The sequence below is a fragment of the Mesocricetus auratus genome, unplaced genomic scaffold (assembly GCF_017639785.1).
Source record: "Mesocricetus auratus isolate SY011 unplaced genomic scaffold, BCM_Maur_2.0 Super-Scaffold_15014, whole genome shotgun sequence".
Lineage (NCBI taxonomy): Eukaryota > Metazoa > Chordata > Mammalia > Rodentia > Cricetidae > Mesocricetus > Mesocricetus auratus.
The window spans coordinates 43,686,902-43,704,449 of NW_024429186.1; the positions used below are offsets into that span (position 1 = coordinate 43,686,902).

The following is a 17,548-nucleotide window of genomic DNA, read 5'->3' on the forward strand; positions in this document are numbered from 1 at the left end:
AGGAGTCAGCTTAAGCCCCAGTAGGACCAGCTGCAAAGCTCTGGCAGGGAATTATATAGGCAGACAGGGGTAACGAAAGTGCAAAAAATAAAGGATGGAGAAATGTGTATGTGTTGCTTTAACAGCAGATTTTCCCCTTCAGGTCCTTCAGACTGCAAGATTTTAAACCCTCCGCTTTTTCTGTTTTGAAAAAAAAAAGAAAATTTATTAAAACAGTTATTAACACTGGGGCTGAAATGAGTTTCAGAAATTTTCATATTTATTTTTATTCTTCCTTTAGTAAATTCTTCTATATCTTTTGTTTCTTTAGTGCTTCAAACCTATAGCAATCCTTTTTGTGCTTCTCTGTTACCTTATTTCTTGATGAGTGCTAATTGTTTTTAATAATGCCCTGCTTTCTCTCTTTTCTACTTGGTCTGATCCTTGACTCCTTCCATCTGTCCCTTAGGCTCCATTGCTGAGTAGACTAACCTTAAACCGCAAGGTAAAGACAAAATGCTCTTTTATTATGGGATGGAGGAGTGGGTCTCAGAGTCACTATAATGCTGTCTCAGGAGAATGATGCTTCGTACACTAAAATTTACAGAAGCCATGAAGTAGCAGATGCAGGGAGACGTTAGAGATTTTGAGTTGATGTCATCGCACTAACCACATGTTTTGGGGGCCCCTGTTTTCTCATCTAACAAATGCAGTAATCCTTAGATGGTAATTACAAGGATTAAGTGAGATATGAATGACTATCCTTTGCACAATGCCTGACATAATGCATTTCAACAAGAATTAGTTCCCCTCTGTGACCAATCATTGACTTAATCTAGCAACTGGGTCTTAAGCATTGTCTACATGATGTGTCACTTTCCATGTTGTTCTTGATTTTGCCACCCTTTGGTGTTGTCTTTGAGCCCCTAGAAACGTTCTTTGATATCTTTTAAAAAGGTTTATTTACTTTATTTTATGTGTACCAGTACTTTGCTGACATGTAAGCATGTCTACCACATGCATGCCTGGTGCCTCAGAGTTTCAGAAGAGGGTGTTGGATGCCCTGGAACTGGAGTTACAGATGGTTTTGAGTCACTGTGTGAGTGCTGGGAATTGAACACAGGTCCGATACAACAAATGCTCTTAACCACTGAGCCATCTTTTCAGCCCCTGGAAATGGTCAGAGCAATAGATTTTTCCGAGGTAGGCTTTCCTATTTCTTGTTGTTGCAATAAACCAATCTACAATATTCAAAACAGCTTCCATGAATTTCCTAAGATCTTTACTACGCTTGTTTCCTGTGACTGATATAACAGTGGGCCTCAAAGCTGGGTGGTGACAAAAAAAGCAGGCATGTATTCTCTCACAGATCGGGAGCCACAGGTGATGGAAGTGTTGGCAGAGCCATGCTCTTTCTAGAGGGGTTAGGGAAGAATGCCTCTTCTCTGCTGGTATTTCTTCTTGTGTAACTGCTTCTCTCTAGTCTGGGCTCTGATCATCACATCGGTGTGTGTGTGTGTGTGTGTGTGTGTGTGTGTGTGTGTGTGTGACCTCTGTCCATATTTTATAAGGAGCCAGAAGGTTGTATTAGGGACCATCTGGGTAATCAAGGGTGTTTCTCCTCATAAGATCTTTAACTTAATCACTTGTCTTACCATAAAGTCAGATTCACAGATTCTGGGGATTAGGAAGTGAATTTATCTTTGGCAATCTTCTTCCTTCCAGCATACACACCCTTTTTTAAAATGATAGTATATGCAGTTGATCTCTATTAATATATCACCGAGGAGTCAGAAGAAGCTTAGGACAGAATTTTGAGTTAGCTCTTCCATATAATTTATGTCACTTAATATATAGCAGTGAGCTGCTTCTTTGGGTTTGGTGAAATCCTCCTTCAGCTATAATTCTGTTATGCTACTCAGTCTTTCCTTTCCTCTCTTATTAGAGGGGTGAAGACTATTATTCAAGCAAAAATTCTCCTATTAAGATCTCACCATATGGAAAACAACCAGATGTCAAAAAAATGCATGCTCAAAACTGTGGACTCGAATCAAAACAATGCCCCTGGGCATGGCTCAAATGATTGCATCCCTTTCCCTTTTATTTTTCCTGGCACATATATGTATATGACTGCTTGTCTGTGTATGTAGCACATGTGTGCAGGTTCCTGCAGAGGCTGGAAAGGGGAGAGACATCCTCTGGAACCAGAGTTATAAGTGGTTGTGAGCTGCGTGATGTGGGTGCTGGGAAGAAACCCCAGAAAAGAGCAGCCAGTGCCCTTATTCACCCCCTATTCGAGCATTCTTTTGTGCTCACCAGTAAATGGCTGGAGTTTCATTATGTGGGAAAACCAGAGATGGTAACTGAAATGCATCGCAATTTGGGATCGTGCTGGTTAGTTTTGTGCCAATTTGACACAAGTTGGGGCCATTTTAGAGGAGGAAAACTGGATTGAGAGGATGTTACAGGCAGGTCTGTGGGAGATTTTCTTGACTAATGACTGATGAGAGCAGGTCTAGATCATTGTGGCCAGTGCCACTCCTAGGAAGTTGCATAAGAGAGCAGGCTGAGCAAGCCATGAAGAGCAGGCCAGCAAGCAACATTCATCCATGGCTTGTGCTTCCGGCTCCTGCCTCCAGGTTTCTGACTCAAATTTCTGCCCTGATTTTCCTTTATGGTGAACTGTAAGCTGTGAGATGAAATAGGCCCTTTCCTTCTCAAGATGCTTATGATAATGGCTCAAATCTTAACAGGCTGTTCTGTGGGAGCTTGGAAGATAAGAATGGTTGGGAGTAATGCAGATGGCGGAAGCCTGGCTGAGGAAGTTTCAGAGGGAAGCGAAGACTATTGGGATCATTTGTGTCACATTTTGAATTAAGAATCTGCAGAAGTAAAACATTTACTGGGACCTTCAATTCTGGTTAGCTGAGGCTGAAAAGTAAGTAGATTAATAGGAGGTCAGCCTCTTTGGGGTGAAATCTTCCAGGAAGTGTTGATTCAGGAATATGGCAGAGAAAATATGTTACAGAGGAGACAAAGTTTGTATCTTAAGCTGGTAGCTGAATCAGCTTGGTAATGTTTAAGAGTCTTCCATGTGGAACTGGTTTTGGGTCATGAAAGTACAGGACTAGAGGGATCATGGGAAACAGCTGAAGCTTGGGACTGTGAGAAGCCAGGAAGGGCCACTAGTAAAGATACAGCTACAGGTGCAGTGGAGACCCCAAGATATTGGAGTACTGAAGAATGATTACAGGGGCATTGATAGGTGTGGAGTGGAATCAGCCAGAGCCTATGACTCAAGCTGTGTGTGCTATGGATGTCAGAGCTGGAGAAGTAGAACTGCCCAATCCCTTCAGAGCCCAGGAGATTGTGAATGAATCCCAGGAGATGGGCGTTGACCTGCAGGATTTGCTAATACTGCTGGATGTTGGCTTAGATTTGATTTAGCTGTAGGCTTTCACTGACACTCCCCTCTTGGAGTTAGAAAATGTGTAACATACTTTAGGTTTTAAAGGAACTCACAATGAAGAGACATTGGATTTTTAAAAAGAATTTGGACTTATAAAGTGTAGAATATATTTAAGACTGTAGGACTTTTAAAATTATACCATGTTTTAGACTGTGATATGAGATCTTGAGAAAAAACAGCAAAGGAAGGGTTACGGTTTAATAGTGATATGTTTGTAAGCTAAGTTGACAAAGGATCAATTGTGCTGGATAGTTTTTATTTTTGTTGTTTTTGTATCCACTTGATTCAAGAGTAATCCTCAACTGAGGAAACACCTCTGTAAGACTGATCCATAGACAAATCTACAGGGGCATTTTCTTGAGTAAGGATTCATGTGGACAGATGTGGCCAGTTGGGGAAGCGCTATCCCTAGCAGGTGGTCCTGGGTTGTAAAGAAAGCTGGCTGAACAAGCCACAGGAGTAAACTAGTAAGCAGCATTTCTCCATGGCCTCCATCCTTCACTTCAGTTTTGCCTTCAGGATCCTGCCTTGGGTTCCTGCTCTGACTTCCCCTAGTGATAGAGTGTAAGCTGTGAGATGAAATAAACCTTTTCCTCCTGATTTGCTTTGGGTCATAACCTTTATCACAGCATATAAGAAACAAAAATATGTAATAAATTATGGATAAAAGAGAAAAGCTGAGGGCCAAGGTGATGGTTCAGTAGATAAGTGCCTCTGCACAAGCATCAGGACCTGCATTTGGATCCCTAGTACCCACATATGCCTGCAGTCCCAGGGCTGGGGGTTGGAGACAGGAGAATTCTGGGAGGTTGCTGGCCTGCAGTCCCAGGGCTGGGGGTTGGAGACAGGAGAATTCTGGGAGGTTGCTGGCCAGCCAGCCTAATCAGTTGATGAATTCCAGGTTTAGTGAGAGATTTTTGTCTCAAAAGTCAAAGTGAAAAGCACTAGAGGAAGACATCAAACACTAACCCTTGGCATCCGTGTTGAAATGCACACACACACACACACACACACACACACACTGAAATTAAAGGCATGTGCCACCATATTGGGTCCTGATTTATCTCTTGTTAAGAATAAGCTGTTCAGTTACCTGAGGGTAACTTGAATATCATGAACCTCTTTTTCTTTTCTTTTTTTTTTTCAAGACAGGATTTCTCTGTGTTACAGCTCTGGCTGTCCTGGAACTCACTTTGTAGATCAGGCTGGCCTCAAACTCATAGAGATCTGCCTGCCTTTGTCTCTCAAGTGCTGGGATTAAAGGCAAGCACCACCATCACCTGGCTGAACCTTTATTTTTCTATAACTGATCTTCCTCTTTAGCCTCTTCCCTGAAATATACCAGGAGCAGTGGGGTGTGGGTGGGGACATCTTCAAACTTCTCAACTAAAGATACCTTAAAGATTATTTTTGTTTTGTTTTTGGTAAATTGGTCTTTTGTTTGTTTGTTAAATGTAATTTTTAAAAAATGCCTCTGTCTCACTAAACTGGAATCTCTACTAGAAACAGACATGATTTTGTGGTAGGTAGTCAGAGCCTCGAATGTATTTGATGCTCTTTGGCTCTTTTCTGGTCTGCTGTGGTACCTGGTCTTTGTGGTATGGTGTGGTTCTTGTGGTCTTTATGGTATGGTCTTTGTGATGGTGTGCAACTAGCCTTTAGATTATAGAGTAGGCATTCATTGCTGGTATCTGGGTTTCTTGACATTCACTTTCAACTGTGAAATACCACACACTTTATCTCTATCTGTGGATCTTTAAGTAGTCTCCTTTTTTTTTTTTTTTTGTTTTTCGAGACAGGGTTTCTCTGTGGCTTTGGAGGCTGTCCTGGAACTCGCTTGGTAGTCCAGGCTGGTCTCGAACTCACAGAGATCCGCCTGCCTCTGCCTCCCGAGTGCTGGGATTAAAGGCGTGTGCCACCAACGCCCGGCTAAGTAGTCTCCTTTTTAAGAAAAGATTTGTTTAAGCTGGGCACTGGTGGTGCATGCCTTTAATCCTAGCACTCAGGAGGCAGAGGCAGGCAGATTTCTGTGAATCCGAGGCCAGCCTGGTCTACAGAGCAAGTTCCAGGACAACCTCCAAAACAATACAGAGAAACCCTGTCTTGAAAAAAACAACCCCCCCAAAAAAGAATTGTTTGTTTTTATTTCACGTGCAATGATGTTTTGTCTGAATGTATATCTGTGTGAGGGTGTTGGATCCCCTGGAAGTGGAGTTACAGACAGTTGTGAGCTGCCAGCTGGGTGCTGGGAACCAAACCCAGGTCCTCTAGAAGAGCAGCCAGTGCTCTTAGCTGCTGAGCCATCTCTCCAGTCCTAAGTCGTCACTTTATTAATTCATCTTTAATTTTAATCATTATAGTATTTGTGCATGTGTGTTGATGATGGCAAGAGAGGACAACAGACAGGGGTTCTCTTCTTTGAGCGGGTGGGTCCCTGGGGACTGAACTCAGATTGTCAGGCTTGGTGGCAAACACCTTTTCTCAGTGATCAGCAGGACCCTCATTTTAACTGTATACACTGTTCTAGAAAGCAGTGGGCGTCAGAGAGAAGGGCTGTGATGGTACACTGGAGCTTCTAGGGAGATGAGGAATTGGGTACTGAAGAATGGATACATTTTTCTCCAGTTGAGAGGAACAACATGAACGCAAAACTATGGAAGCATGAATAGTCAAAAGTCTTCATGGATCACTGAGGAAGCTGGTTTGATTAGAGATATTTTGTTGGGAAACCAAGTTGAGGTCAATTTGGGTAACTTTTCCCCCACATTTTTCTTTGAAGTTTACTCAGTATAACACAATCTCCAACTTCACTGAGGAGGCTGACCACGTCCAGGACCAAAGCCTCCCCTAATTCAGCCAGCTCCAGCCTCAGCTTTCTTGTCAGCACTCCTTCTGGGGTGTCTCTCACTGCCTCCCTTCTTGGGAATTTTGCAAGTCAGTCACTCTCTGGACTTTTGGGCTGGGGCCTGCCAATTTCAGGATGGCTACAGTGTAGGGTGCAGGCACTGTCTCCAGAGGTCATCTCAGAGGGTACCAAGAGAAATTTCTCCAGGCAAACGGCTCCTTCACACAGCCTTGAGTCTTCAGAGACCTCATGGCCTTCATTGTGGGAAGGCTGGGCACATTCTTGTCTGCTAGCTTGGGGTGCTTGGACATATGGACATCTTTCTTGCAACCATCATTCTTTCCTTAAAAAGCAGTTCATAGATGGCAATCCAGTTGTCTTAGGCATCAACATGGTGGTGGTTGCAGGGTCTGAGATGGAGGCTGGAAAGGAAAGGGCATGCATGGCACAGTGTCTCTACCAGGCCCAAATTTCGAAACTATTAAGAGAGTGAAGGGGCATTCCATTCTAAAGCAGAGGAAAATGCAAGCATAATGAATTAAACAGCTATGTTTTTGGAGGCAGAGCTTCATGTGGCTCATGTTGACCTTGAATTCCCTGAGTAGCCAAGGATGACCTTGAACCCCCGTTTCTCCTGCCTTTACCTCCTGAGTGCTGGGATTATAGATGTGCACCACCATGCCCAGTATAGTTAATCTATTTTGAATCGGATAAATAATATGATGGAAAGGTATAAGGAAGATGGCGCACAAAACGAAGAAGGAACCTCCTGCCCCTCCCAAAGACGAAGCCGAAGCTGAAGCGAAGGCTTTGAAAGCCAAGAAGGAAGTACTGAAAGGCATCCACAGCCACAAAAAAAAAAAAAAAAGATCCGCATGTCACTCACCTTCCAGTGGCCCAAGACCGTGCGCCGGAGGCAGCCCAAACACCATCGAAACAGTGCACACAGGAGAAACAAGCTTGACCACTCGGCCATATCAAATTCCCCCTGACCACTGAGTCAGCCATGAAGAACATAGACAACAACACACTGGTGTTTATTGTGGACCTCAAGGGCAACGAGCACTGGATCAAACAGGCTGTGAAGAAGTTCTGTGATATTGATGTCAACACCCTCAAAAAGCCTGAAGGGAGAGAAGAAGGCATATGTTCGATTGGCTCCCGACTATGATGTTCTGAATGTTGCCAATAAAGTTAGGATCATCTAAACTGAGTTCAGCTGGCTAAGTCCAAATACATGCACTTTTTCACCATAAAAAAAGAAAAAGAAAAAAATTGGGGCGTGGGAGATGACTGAACAGTTAAGAGCAGTGGCTGCTCTTCCAGAGGTCCTGAGTTCAATTCTCAACAACCACATGGTGGCTCACAGCCATCTATAGTGGGATCTGATGCCCTCTTTTGGAATGCAGGCATACATTCAGACAGAGCAATCATACAAAAACAAGATAAAAAAATCAGTATGGAAAGAATAGGGCAGTTCAAAGAGAAAGAGCCTCTTCTAGTCCAATACAGTGTTCACCCTCTGTTGGGTGCAAAATACGAGTGGTGGGCAAAAAAGAGAAGCAAAATTAGAGAACTGTATGGCACAAAGAGTACAGTACATATGTATTGTATGGCATAACCGGTTCTAATATTACAAGTGCTTTGGAGATATTGGACTAAGTAAGCTTACATCTGGTTCATTACTGGCCTTTACTCTTGATCTATGTAGTGATGATCTCATAAAGTGGTAGTTTGCCATGTTTTCTACATGTATTTGGTGATGAAAACCATGTATTGTGCAGCATTTATGGCCAGTTTAGAGACTACTTTTCGAGACTATGAGACTACTCTAAATATTGCTCACAATAAATTGTTTCAGAATAAATTGAAAAAAAAGAATACAGTACAGAGGAAGACATAAAATTATATAACAGTTATACAGATAATGGAGAATGACACTGTGCTAATTGACTATGAAGGATAAGAAGTAAGAGTTTATAATGGGTATTGCTAAGGCTGAAATACTCTAGGTGAGGGTTGGAGGGTGTATAGATTATTCAGTGAAGAAAGATGGAGATTTCTTTTTCTTTTTTTTTGATTTTACGAGACAGGGTTTCTCTGTATTGTTTTGGAGGCTGTCAGTCCACAGAGATCTGCCTGCCTCTGCCTCCCAAGTTCTGGGATTAAAGGCATGCACCACCACCACCCGGCAAGATTTCTTTTTTTAAAGATTTATTTATTTATGTATGAGTGCTCTATCTGATTGTATGCCTGCACACCAAAAGAGAGCATCAGATCTCATTACAGATGGTTGTTAGTCACCATGTGGTTACTAGAAATTGAACTCAGGTCCTCTGGAAGAGCAGCCAGTGCTCTTAACCCCTGAACCATCTCTCCAGCCCAAAAGATGGAGATTTCTAAACTGAGGACCTATCCAGAAACTAAATTTGTGGTGGAAAAAGAGTTGTGGTTTTTTGTTTGTTTGTTTGTTTGTTTTTCCGAGACCGGGTTTCTCTGTGGCTTTGGAGGCTGTCCTGGAACTAGCTCTTGTAGACCAGGCTGGTCTCGAATTCACAGAGGTCCACCTGCCTTTGCCTCCGGAGTGCTGGGATTAAAGGCGTGCACCACCACCGTCCCGCAGAAAAGAGTATGTTAAGAACTGAAAGATTTGTAATATGGATACATTACAAAAAGGCAGATGGAATTAATACAGTATGAGGTTGGAGAGAGAGAGACAGACAGACAGACAGACAATAATGGATCCTATAGACCATGGTAAAAGTTTTGTTATGGGAACAAAAGGAAACCATTTGTGTGTGTGTGTGTGTGTTGTTATGCTAGAACAGTAAAGATGAAATAAGACAGCTTGCCATGTTGCAACTATGGATATAGGTGTGGAACCCAGGAGATAGGTAACTTGGGAATATAGCTACTCTATATGACTGTTCATTTAATGCTACTTCTTATGTTTGGAGAATTCCTGCCATAGTCATTTGGGAGGAAGAAGAAACTGAGCATGTGCAAAAATGCTGTGGAGAGACCAGGTCACATGAAGACTCAAGCATGTTTAGTGGAGTCAGTGACTGGTTTGCTACTTTTATGTCAGCTTGACACAAACTATAGCCACCAGAGAGAAGAAACCTCAGCTGAGAAAATACCTCCATAAGATCAAGCTCAGACAGGCCTGTAGGGCAGTTTCTTAATTAGCGATTGGTGAGGCGGGCCCAGCCCATTGTGGGCGGTGCCATCCCTGGGTTGGTGGTCCTGGGTTTTATAGGAAAGCAGGTTGAGCAAGCTATGAGGAGCAAGCCAGTAAGCAGCACCCCTCCATGGCCTCTGCATCAGCTCCTGCCCCCAGGTTTCTGCCTTGGCTTCCCTCAGTTCACTGTGATTCAGATATATAAGCCAAATAAGCCATTCTTTCCCCACGCTAATTTTGTCATGGTGTTTTATCACAGCACTAGAAATCTGAACTAAGACAATGATAGAATGCCATTTTAGTGTTCAATAAGAACAAAGTTTATGGAACTGGAAGGTAGATTATTGGAGTCAGTTGAAATAAGTTAGGAGGAAGACAGAGTGAGCTTGAACAACTGTTTAAAAATGTGTTGGCTGAAGGTCAAACAAATTGGCTGTGGAGTCTCTAGAAATCAACTTGAACAGCAATTTGTGTAGAAAACTACCTTCATGGATGCTAAGGATAAGATGAAAAGTCTGTGTTTAGCACAACGTGTTAAAAAGGCAAAGGAAAGAGTAGCTGATTTTACTCCTTCCCTAATTTCAAGTGGGCTAGCATGGAGAGAGATTGTGTTGGGCAGAAGGTCTGCAAGAGCTAAGCCTAAGCCAGAGAGGAAAAGCCAGCATTGAGCAGAGTGGTACTTGTCCTCAGACCAGACCCTTATTGAGCCTCTGAGGCCATGATAGACTTATGACCTAAGGTCTGTCTCTTTCTCCTAGAATCACACAACACACAGAGAGACTCCATTGGCTTGGCAATGATGTAGGAAAGTCAGTGCAGGATATTATCTTAGAACTAACTACCAGGCTGGTAAATCCAGCATTTGACAGATTCAGGTAGCCTTTTCTCCAGGCTAGTACGCAGAATGGACTTATTAAGATGTATGCAGAGTCCTTGGAAAGCTGGGGACCGATCACAAGCCACACTTCATGCCACCTGATCCAGTCTTCTTTACCACCAAAGAGAGCTCAAACCCTTTCCTCTTTCCTTTTTAAGAGGTCACATGGGCCGGTAAGAAACACTTCTCTCTGTCTCTTTCTATGTCTCTCTGTCTCTGTCTCTCTCCAGGGTTTCTCTGTGTAGCCTTGGCTGTCCTGGAGCTCATTCTGTAGGCCAGCTGGCCTCGAACTCAAGAGATCCACCTGCCTCTGCCTCCCGAGTGCTGGGATTAAAGGTGTTAGCCACTAATGCAGGCTCCAAAACTTCTTTTGGAAGATTCTCTATCTACTGGATAATTTTAAATAGTTTTTTTTAATTACTCAAAAATGGGATAGGTGATAGTGGTATTGGTAAAACTCAGGAACATTTGTGTACGTGTATGTGAAAGAAACTAAGATACGCACACATGTGAATGTTTAAATGCAAATAACTGATTTTATTACATCACAATAAGGTGATGTTTCTAGATTTCTACAAAATTTAATTAGAAAGTCTAGTACTGTGTTGAAATGAGTCAACTCTTATTACATTTTCTTGGCAACATGATGCCAACAAAACTCAATGCCTCTACCCTTCATAGCTTTTTCATAAACTTTCCTAGGAGGGCATAGTTAATAAACATAATAAAGCAAGTATAATACAAATAAAACCAGGCTAATTTTCTAAAATAGGAAGGAAGAACTCAGTAACAAGAAAACAAATGATCTTCTTTTTAAATGAGCAAAGGACCTAGGTAGAAACTTTTTGAAAAGACATACACATCACAATGGGAATACGAAGAAATGTACAGCATCATTAGACACCAAGTAAACACAATCAAACCCCTGAGATATAGCCTCACACCTGTTACCATGCTTACAATTTTAAAAGGAAAGATAACAAGGTGTTGGTGGTTATGTGTAGAAAATGAAAAGTTGTATAAACTGTTGGTGGAAATATAAATTAATATAACCATCATAGAAAAAACAAGAAGCTTCCGCAAAAGAAGTTGAAAAAGAGGAGCCTGGCATGATTGCACATACCCGCAGTTTCAGTATTCCAGAGGCTAAGGCTAAAGGATTTCCAATTCTATACCAGCCTGGGGTGCCTAGCAAAACCTTGTCTCAGATCCATCATCCATCCACCTATCCATCCATCATCCATCCACCCACCCATCCATCCATGCATCCATCCAGTGATCCTACTTCTGAGTGTATATCATATGACCAGGAAGAATCTGTGTACTCATTCTCACAGCATTTTTCAAAGTAACCAAATGTGTGGCTTCCACCTAAGTGTTCACTGACAGTTAAAGGGATAAAGAAAACGTAATATACACATACAGACAACATAATACCATTTAGTTTTGAAAAGGAGAAAGTCCTATAATTTGGGACTGCATGAAATTACAGGATATTTATGCTAGGAAAATAAGAAAGGCACAGAAAGACAGATATTGCATCGTTTCACTTGTCTGTGGAATCTATAAAAGTTGCATTTGTCCCTAGAAAGTGAGAAGCCCAAATCAAAACAACTTTGAAATTTCATTTCACCCCAGTCAGAATGGCAAAGATCAACAAAACAACAACAAACATTGGAGGAGATTTGGGGAGTCCTCATTCACTGTTGGTGGGATTGCAAATTGCTACAACATCTATGTGCACTATTGGGATGTTATTGCCAAGAGGGCTACCACTAGATAAGGCCTCTCAGGTTTGGGCCTCAGGAAGTCTGAGCCAAAATATACATCATAAAGGCAAATGTACTACTCCGTAGTATTGTGTTGTTAGCAATAGACAGACAATACACTAATGCATTCAAGTTTATATGCTCTACTCTGTAAATTATAGAACTTTTATTTGTAAGTTATTCTCAGATTAATCTGGAAAAATAAAAGATTCACACACGTACAAAAAGAATAAATTAGCTAAATTCTTATATCATCAAAAATTATTAGCTTTGGCTCTTTCCTGCTGTTCCCCTGGGGCAGACAGGACTTTTCCTGTCTCCCTCTTCTCTTCTGTCCTCTGTCTCTGTGTTTCTTTACCTTATTTTCTTACCTTCCCCTCAATAAAACTTTCAATTAAAAAAGTTATTAGCTTTGATGGCCTGCTATCATTAAAACCAGTAATATGACATAACAAAATTGAATGTGTATGTGTGTGTGATTTGAGACATTTAAGAAAAATGCTAAAAGTCTGTTTTTTTCAGTTAAATAAATTTATGAAAACACCAACTGTTGAGATCATTTAGGATGATAAAACCACTTCCACTAGAAGCGTACAATCAAGAAGTTGTATAGCTCAGTGGTAGACGGCACAGTTAGCAAACATGAGCCCCTGGATTCAGTTCCCATCACTAACAGATTAAAAAATAAAAATAGATGGTTGTTTATGCCTTTAATCCCAGCACTTGGGAGGGAGAGGCAGGTGGTGGATCTTTGTGAGTTTGAGGCCAGCCTGGTCTACAGAATGAGTTCTCGTCAGGGATGTTACATGGAAAAACCATGTCTCAAAAAAATCAAAATAAAGTAAAACAATAAAATAAAAAGAAGCAATTTAGGGGGTTTCTGTTTTTTCTTTTTTTCCTGTATGTTCACAAAGCCAAAAAAAACCATAAATTATCTAGTGTGTTACAGCTCTGAGGGGGAAGGCTTCCCCAACAGAAGTGCTCTAACTCTGCTAGTGGGGGGAAGGTTTCCCCAATGCAAGTGTTACAGTTCAGATGGAAAGTTATCCTGGCAATCAGAATCCAAGCAATACCACAAAGTCACACCAAACAACAAACCTCACACAAGAGATTTTATTCGAGGGGGGAAAAGCAGGAGGCTGCCTGCCTCTGCTTGGGCGAGCTCTGCAGGGAGCTGAGCTGAAGATTGAGTTTGTATAGATCTTCTTGGGGGAGGGGCAGAAGCTCTGGGATTTGTGGGGTTTTTGTGGCCTCTTATTGAGGCAAGCTCAGGGGTTGGTGGGACTCTGCTTCTTGGCCCTGGTTTTGGGGGATGTTTTTTTCCTTTACCCTGTCTTAGCATTAAGTTAGAGTTGTTTCCTTGACTCTTTACCCTACATTAGGGACAGTAGTTTTAAAAAGAAATTTTGGGGTTTGTTTTGTTTTTGATTTTTTAAGATTCACTTATTATGTATACAGTATTCTCTCTGCATGTATGCCCGCAAGCCAGAAGAGGGCATCAGATTCCTGTATAGATGGTTGTGAGCCAACATGTGGTTGCTGGGAATTGGACTCAGAACCTCTGGAACAGGACTCAGGACTCTTAACCTCCGAGCCATATCTCCAGACCCCCTGGTTTTTTTTTGTTGTTGTGGTTTTTTTGTTTTTTTTGTTTTGTTTTGTTTTTTAAGGAAATGGAATCGTCCTAAATTTTGCTTTTCAGGAAGTTCTGAGAAGTTTTGTATTCAAGCTGAATTTCGAATTCAAGTTTCTCCTTGTGTTAATGTCCATTTCACTGCTGATTTCCAGTATATTTCCTTACTAGAGGACTGGGTAGTGTTTAAAGAACTCCACCAGTAACGAGAAAGTCGTGGACTCCTTTTGGTGCTGCCTTCTGACTCCCGGCACCCATACGGGGTTTTTTGACGCCTCCGGCCAGCATGATCTCGCGAGATCTGCGGCTGACCACGTGGTCCGTGGGGTCTCCCGAGGCCAGCGCCAAAGGACTTAGCGGCATCCGCAGAACCGGAGGTTGGGGACTCCGGGGAGAGCTCAGGGTTCGTGGGAACCTGTTGGGCGGCCTGGGGAGGGAAGAGCCGGCTGGGGAGGGGCGGGGGCGGGCAGCCATGCTTCCGCAGCCCGCCTGCCCGCCCGCTCGCCCGGATGCTGGGATGCTCGCTCGCTCGCCCGCTGGCCTGGTGCTGAGGGACCGCGGCCTGCACTGACAGGAGAGACTGCGGGTGTCATCATCCCTGAGCGGACTCCCGCCACAAAGGCGGGAGCCGGGGATGCGACGGGGCAGGCGGGCGAAGCCAGCCTGGGGCGGGTCTAGGACCCGAGAGCTGAGGAAAAAAGAAAAAGTTGTGGTGGTGAATTCACACCCGCCCAGTCCCCCTGCAGTTTGATACAGGAGTGTTAGAGTATACTTCAAGTTTTCTGAATGTCTGTGGGTTCCAGTCATCCGAAGACTGCTTGCAGTACCCAGTATAACCAGTCATGAAGGAAAATTTCCAGAACTTTCCGTCTTGCAGCGCCTTTCAAGGGCCCTCTCAGTTGCTTATCCGGGCTCTGGAGCGCTGACTGGGAATTCAGCCCTTGAAAGGAAGAGGCTCTGCTCCCCGAGTCTTTTTGGTTTGCTTGTTTTCAAATTTATTTAAAAATTTTTTGGTTGATTATTTTATTTTTTAAAAACTTCCTTATTGATTTCTTTGTTTTGTTTTGTTTTTCGAGACAGGATTTCTCTGTGTAGCTTTGGAGGCTGTCCTGGAACTCGCTCTGTAGACCAGGCTGGTCTCGAACTCACAGAGATCCGCCTGCCTCTGCCTCCCGAGTGCTGGGATTAAAGGCGGGCGCCACCAAGGGTTTCACATCATGTACCCCAATTCCGTTCACCTCCCAGTCCCGCCATATCCTCCCCCCTCATTCCTGCTGCGCCTCTCCCCCGAAGAAAATAAAGGAAGCAAAAAAAAAAAAAAAAAACCACACCAGGAAGAGAAAAATCTTTGCTTCTCCTTCTCTCCTGCCTCTCCACCACTTCCTCATCCATCCTGGAGGCTTTGGAGGCTTTGGTGTGTCTTACCCGTCATCAGCGTGACCGGAAAGCGGTCATTGTAACCATGAGTCGTCACTGGTCTGGTTCGAGGCCTTGACTTTTGGTCCACCATCCTCACCGGGTCCTCTGGGGAGTCCTGTGGCCACCCCGAGCCTTGGAGGTCTTACGACTCTGGTTCCACAGGACCAGGCCTTTCCCCAGCTCCAGCAGGTCCTCCCCAGGCCGTGTTGTGGGTCTGGGGGTTAGCCATCAGGCAAGTCAGACGGAGCCCTGGGGCTGCCCGGCTTCAGAAGCAGGGGTGGAGTCAGCTCCCTTACATGCTGTGCCTTCAGGGTGGCTTCATCCCCACCGTGTGAGGGTGGAGCCCTCTTTCCGGATTGCAGGGGCCAGCTCTCTAGCTGTGGTGGTCAGAGAGAGGCAAGGCCAGCTTGCCCAGGGCAGTGGGGGTGGCTGGCTCAGCACGGCCCGCTGATTTCATCTCCTATGTATGGTTCCTAAGGCCTGCTGAGGTGCCACCGGCCATGGACATCAACATAGAGCCCAGCTGGGGCGGGACCACAGAGCCAGCCATGGTCCTTGGCAGCAGCCTGGGCTCTGGGCGGTAGGGATGGCCACTCAGGTGGGAATGGCCCTCCCCGTGTCTTAATCCACCTGTATTTCTTTTTTAAGAATGCTGTATGTGCCAGGTGGTGATGGCACATGCCTTTAATCCCATGGGAGGTAGAGGCAGGCATATATATCTCAGTGAGTTCAAGGCCAGCCTGGTCTACAGAATGCTGTTTCATGTATGGTTTCTGAAAGTTTTATTATTTCTTTTACTCAGGATACAAGATGAATGACAACCTGTTTGTCAGTTTGGACAGGCTTTTGTTAGAATTTGGTAAGTATACAATGAAAATAAATAAATAAATAAATAAATAAATAAATGGCAATTTGTATTAACATTTGACATTTAACCATGAAGTAAAATCACAAAAGGAATGTTTGTTTCAGTTTTTCAGTATGAGCAAGACAAAAGTACTAAAGAAGATATGATTCAAAGAATTAATAGTAAGTACTTTTGAATGAAATATTTTAGATTTTTATTTTACATAGCGTAATGCATAATTGTAGTGCTTAGGGCAACCTATAGTTGTTTGTGTCTGTGAGAGAGATCTTTCTTTTGAGTAATAATGAGCTGTTTTATCTTAGGGGTCATAGTTATAACTTACCTAGTGTTACAATGATGAATGCTTGCATTCAAAACATTTTGTGAGGCATTTCTCCAAAATAATCCCTTTTGCACAGCATTTTCCCCCTTAAAATAACAAGATCATTTCAAATACTTGATTTTTTCTCTAGAAATAATAAAAAACCAGCAGTTGATAAGCTGCCTGCTTTCAGGAAGAATGATTCTGAAAAATAATAAGTAAAATATGAGGGTAAATTAAATAAATGAAATATTTTGAATTCTTTTTTTCCACAGGAAGACCCTCTTATTTGATTAAACAAAAATAAAATAAGGTGCATAGGAACAATTTTAAAGTCCAAAGAGACACCTGCAGTAGCTGATACGTCTCCTTGCTACTTCTCAATATTTTGAATTCTTAAGATGGTTTCGTTCTAATTTTAGTTGTGAAAACATAACTGTTGGGGAGGGAGGGGAAACTGGGATTGGTTTGTAATTAAAAAATAAAATAATAAATAAGTAAAAAATAAAAGAAAATACAACTGTTAACTTCTTAGCATTCTACAATGAATTTCATTATCTTTTCTGCAATCAAAAAGAAAATAGAAAATTAATTATTTCGGGACTGGAGAGAGTAGTGAAAAGCACTTGTTGCTCTTGTAAAAGACCCAGGCTCTGTTCCCAGCACCCACATGTGAGTCACAACTGCCTGTAATTTCAGTTTCAGGGAATCTTGATTACCTCTTCCAGTCTTCAGTGGACACTAGGCACATACATGTATATACAGTCAGGCAAAATACTCATAGACATACATTTTTAAAAAGTATCCCAATTTTTAAAAGAAATCTTTTTATTTAATCACGAGTAACAAGTGTATTGGTGTATTTAATAATTGATGTGCAATGGATGAAATTTCACATTTGTCAAAAACAAAAGTCTTTAGTAGTATCATTATTGAGTAAATACTTACATGAATTTATAGCATCACAAGATAGATTAGTTTTTTTGTTGTTTTGTTTTTATAATTTTTTATTTAACTTTTTACACATTACTCCCAGTTCCCTCACCCTCCCCTACTCTCCCCCCAACCCACTCCATCCACCCTCCGCTCCCTAGGGAGGGTAAGGCCTTCCATGAGGGATTTTAGAGTCTGTCATATCGTCCTGGGCAGTGCCTAGGTCCTCCCCCATGTGTCCAGGCTGAGAGAGCATCCCTTCCAAGTGGAATGG

The 17,548-nt window shown here is 42.7% G+C and overlaps 1 protein-coding gene and 2 pseudogenes across 1 annotated transcript in view; 2 read left to right on the forward strand and 1 right to left on the reverse strand.

Annotated features, from left to right (window-relative positions):
* Positions 1-6,255: 6,255 nt before the first annotated feature.
* On the reverse strand, positions 6,256-6,686 carry LOC121139476 (annotated as a pseudogene).
* Positions 6,687-7,034: 348 nt separating this feature from the next.
* Positions 7,035-7,501, forward strand: LOC121139477 (annotated as a pseudogene).
* An 8,481-nt stretch (positions 7,502-15,982) lies between these two features.
* The window catches only part of CUNH14orf39 (chromosome unknown C14orf39 homolog), a 32,515-nt gene continuing 30,949 nt past the window's right edge, over positions 15,983-17,548 (forward strand). Inside the window, exons 1-2 of the mRNA XM_040743373.1 lie at positions 15,983-16,031; positions 16,145-16,201. Coding sequence (XP_040599307.1) covers positions 15,983-16,031; positions 16,145-16,201 — 106 coding nt within the window. The remainder of the gene's footprint in view (positions 16,032-16,144; positions 16,202-17,548) is intronic.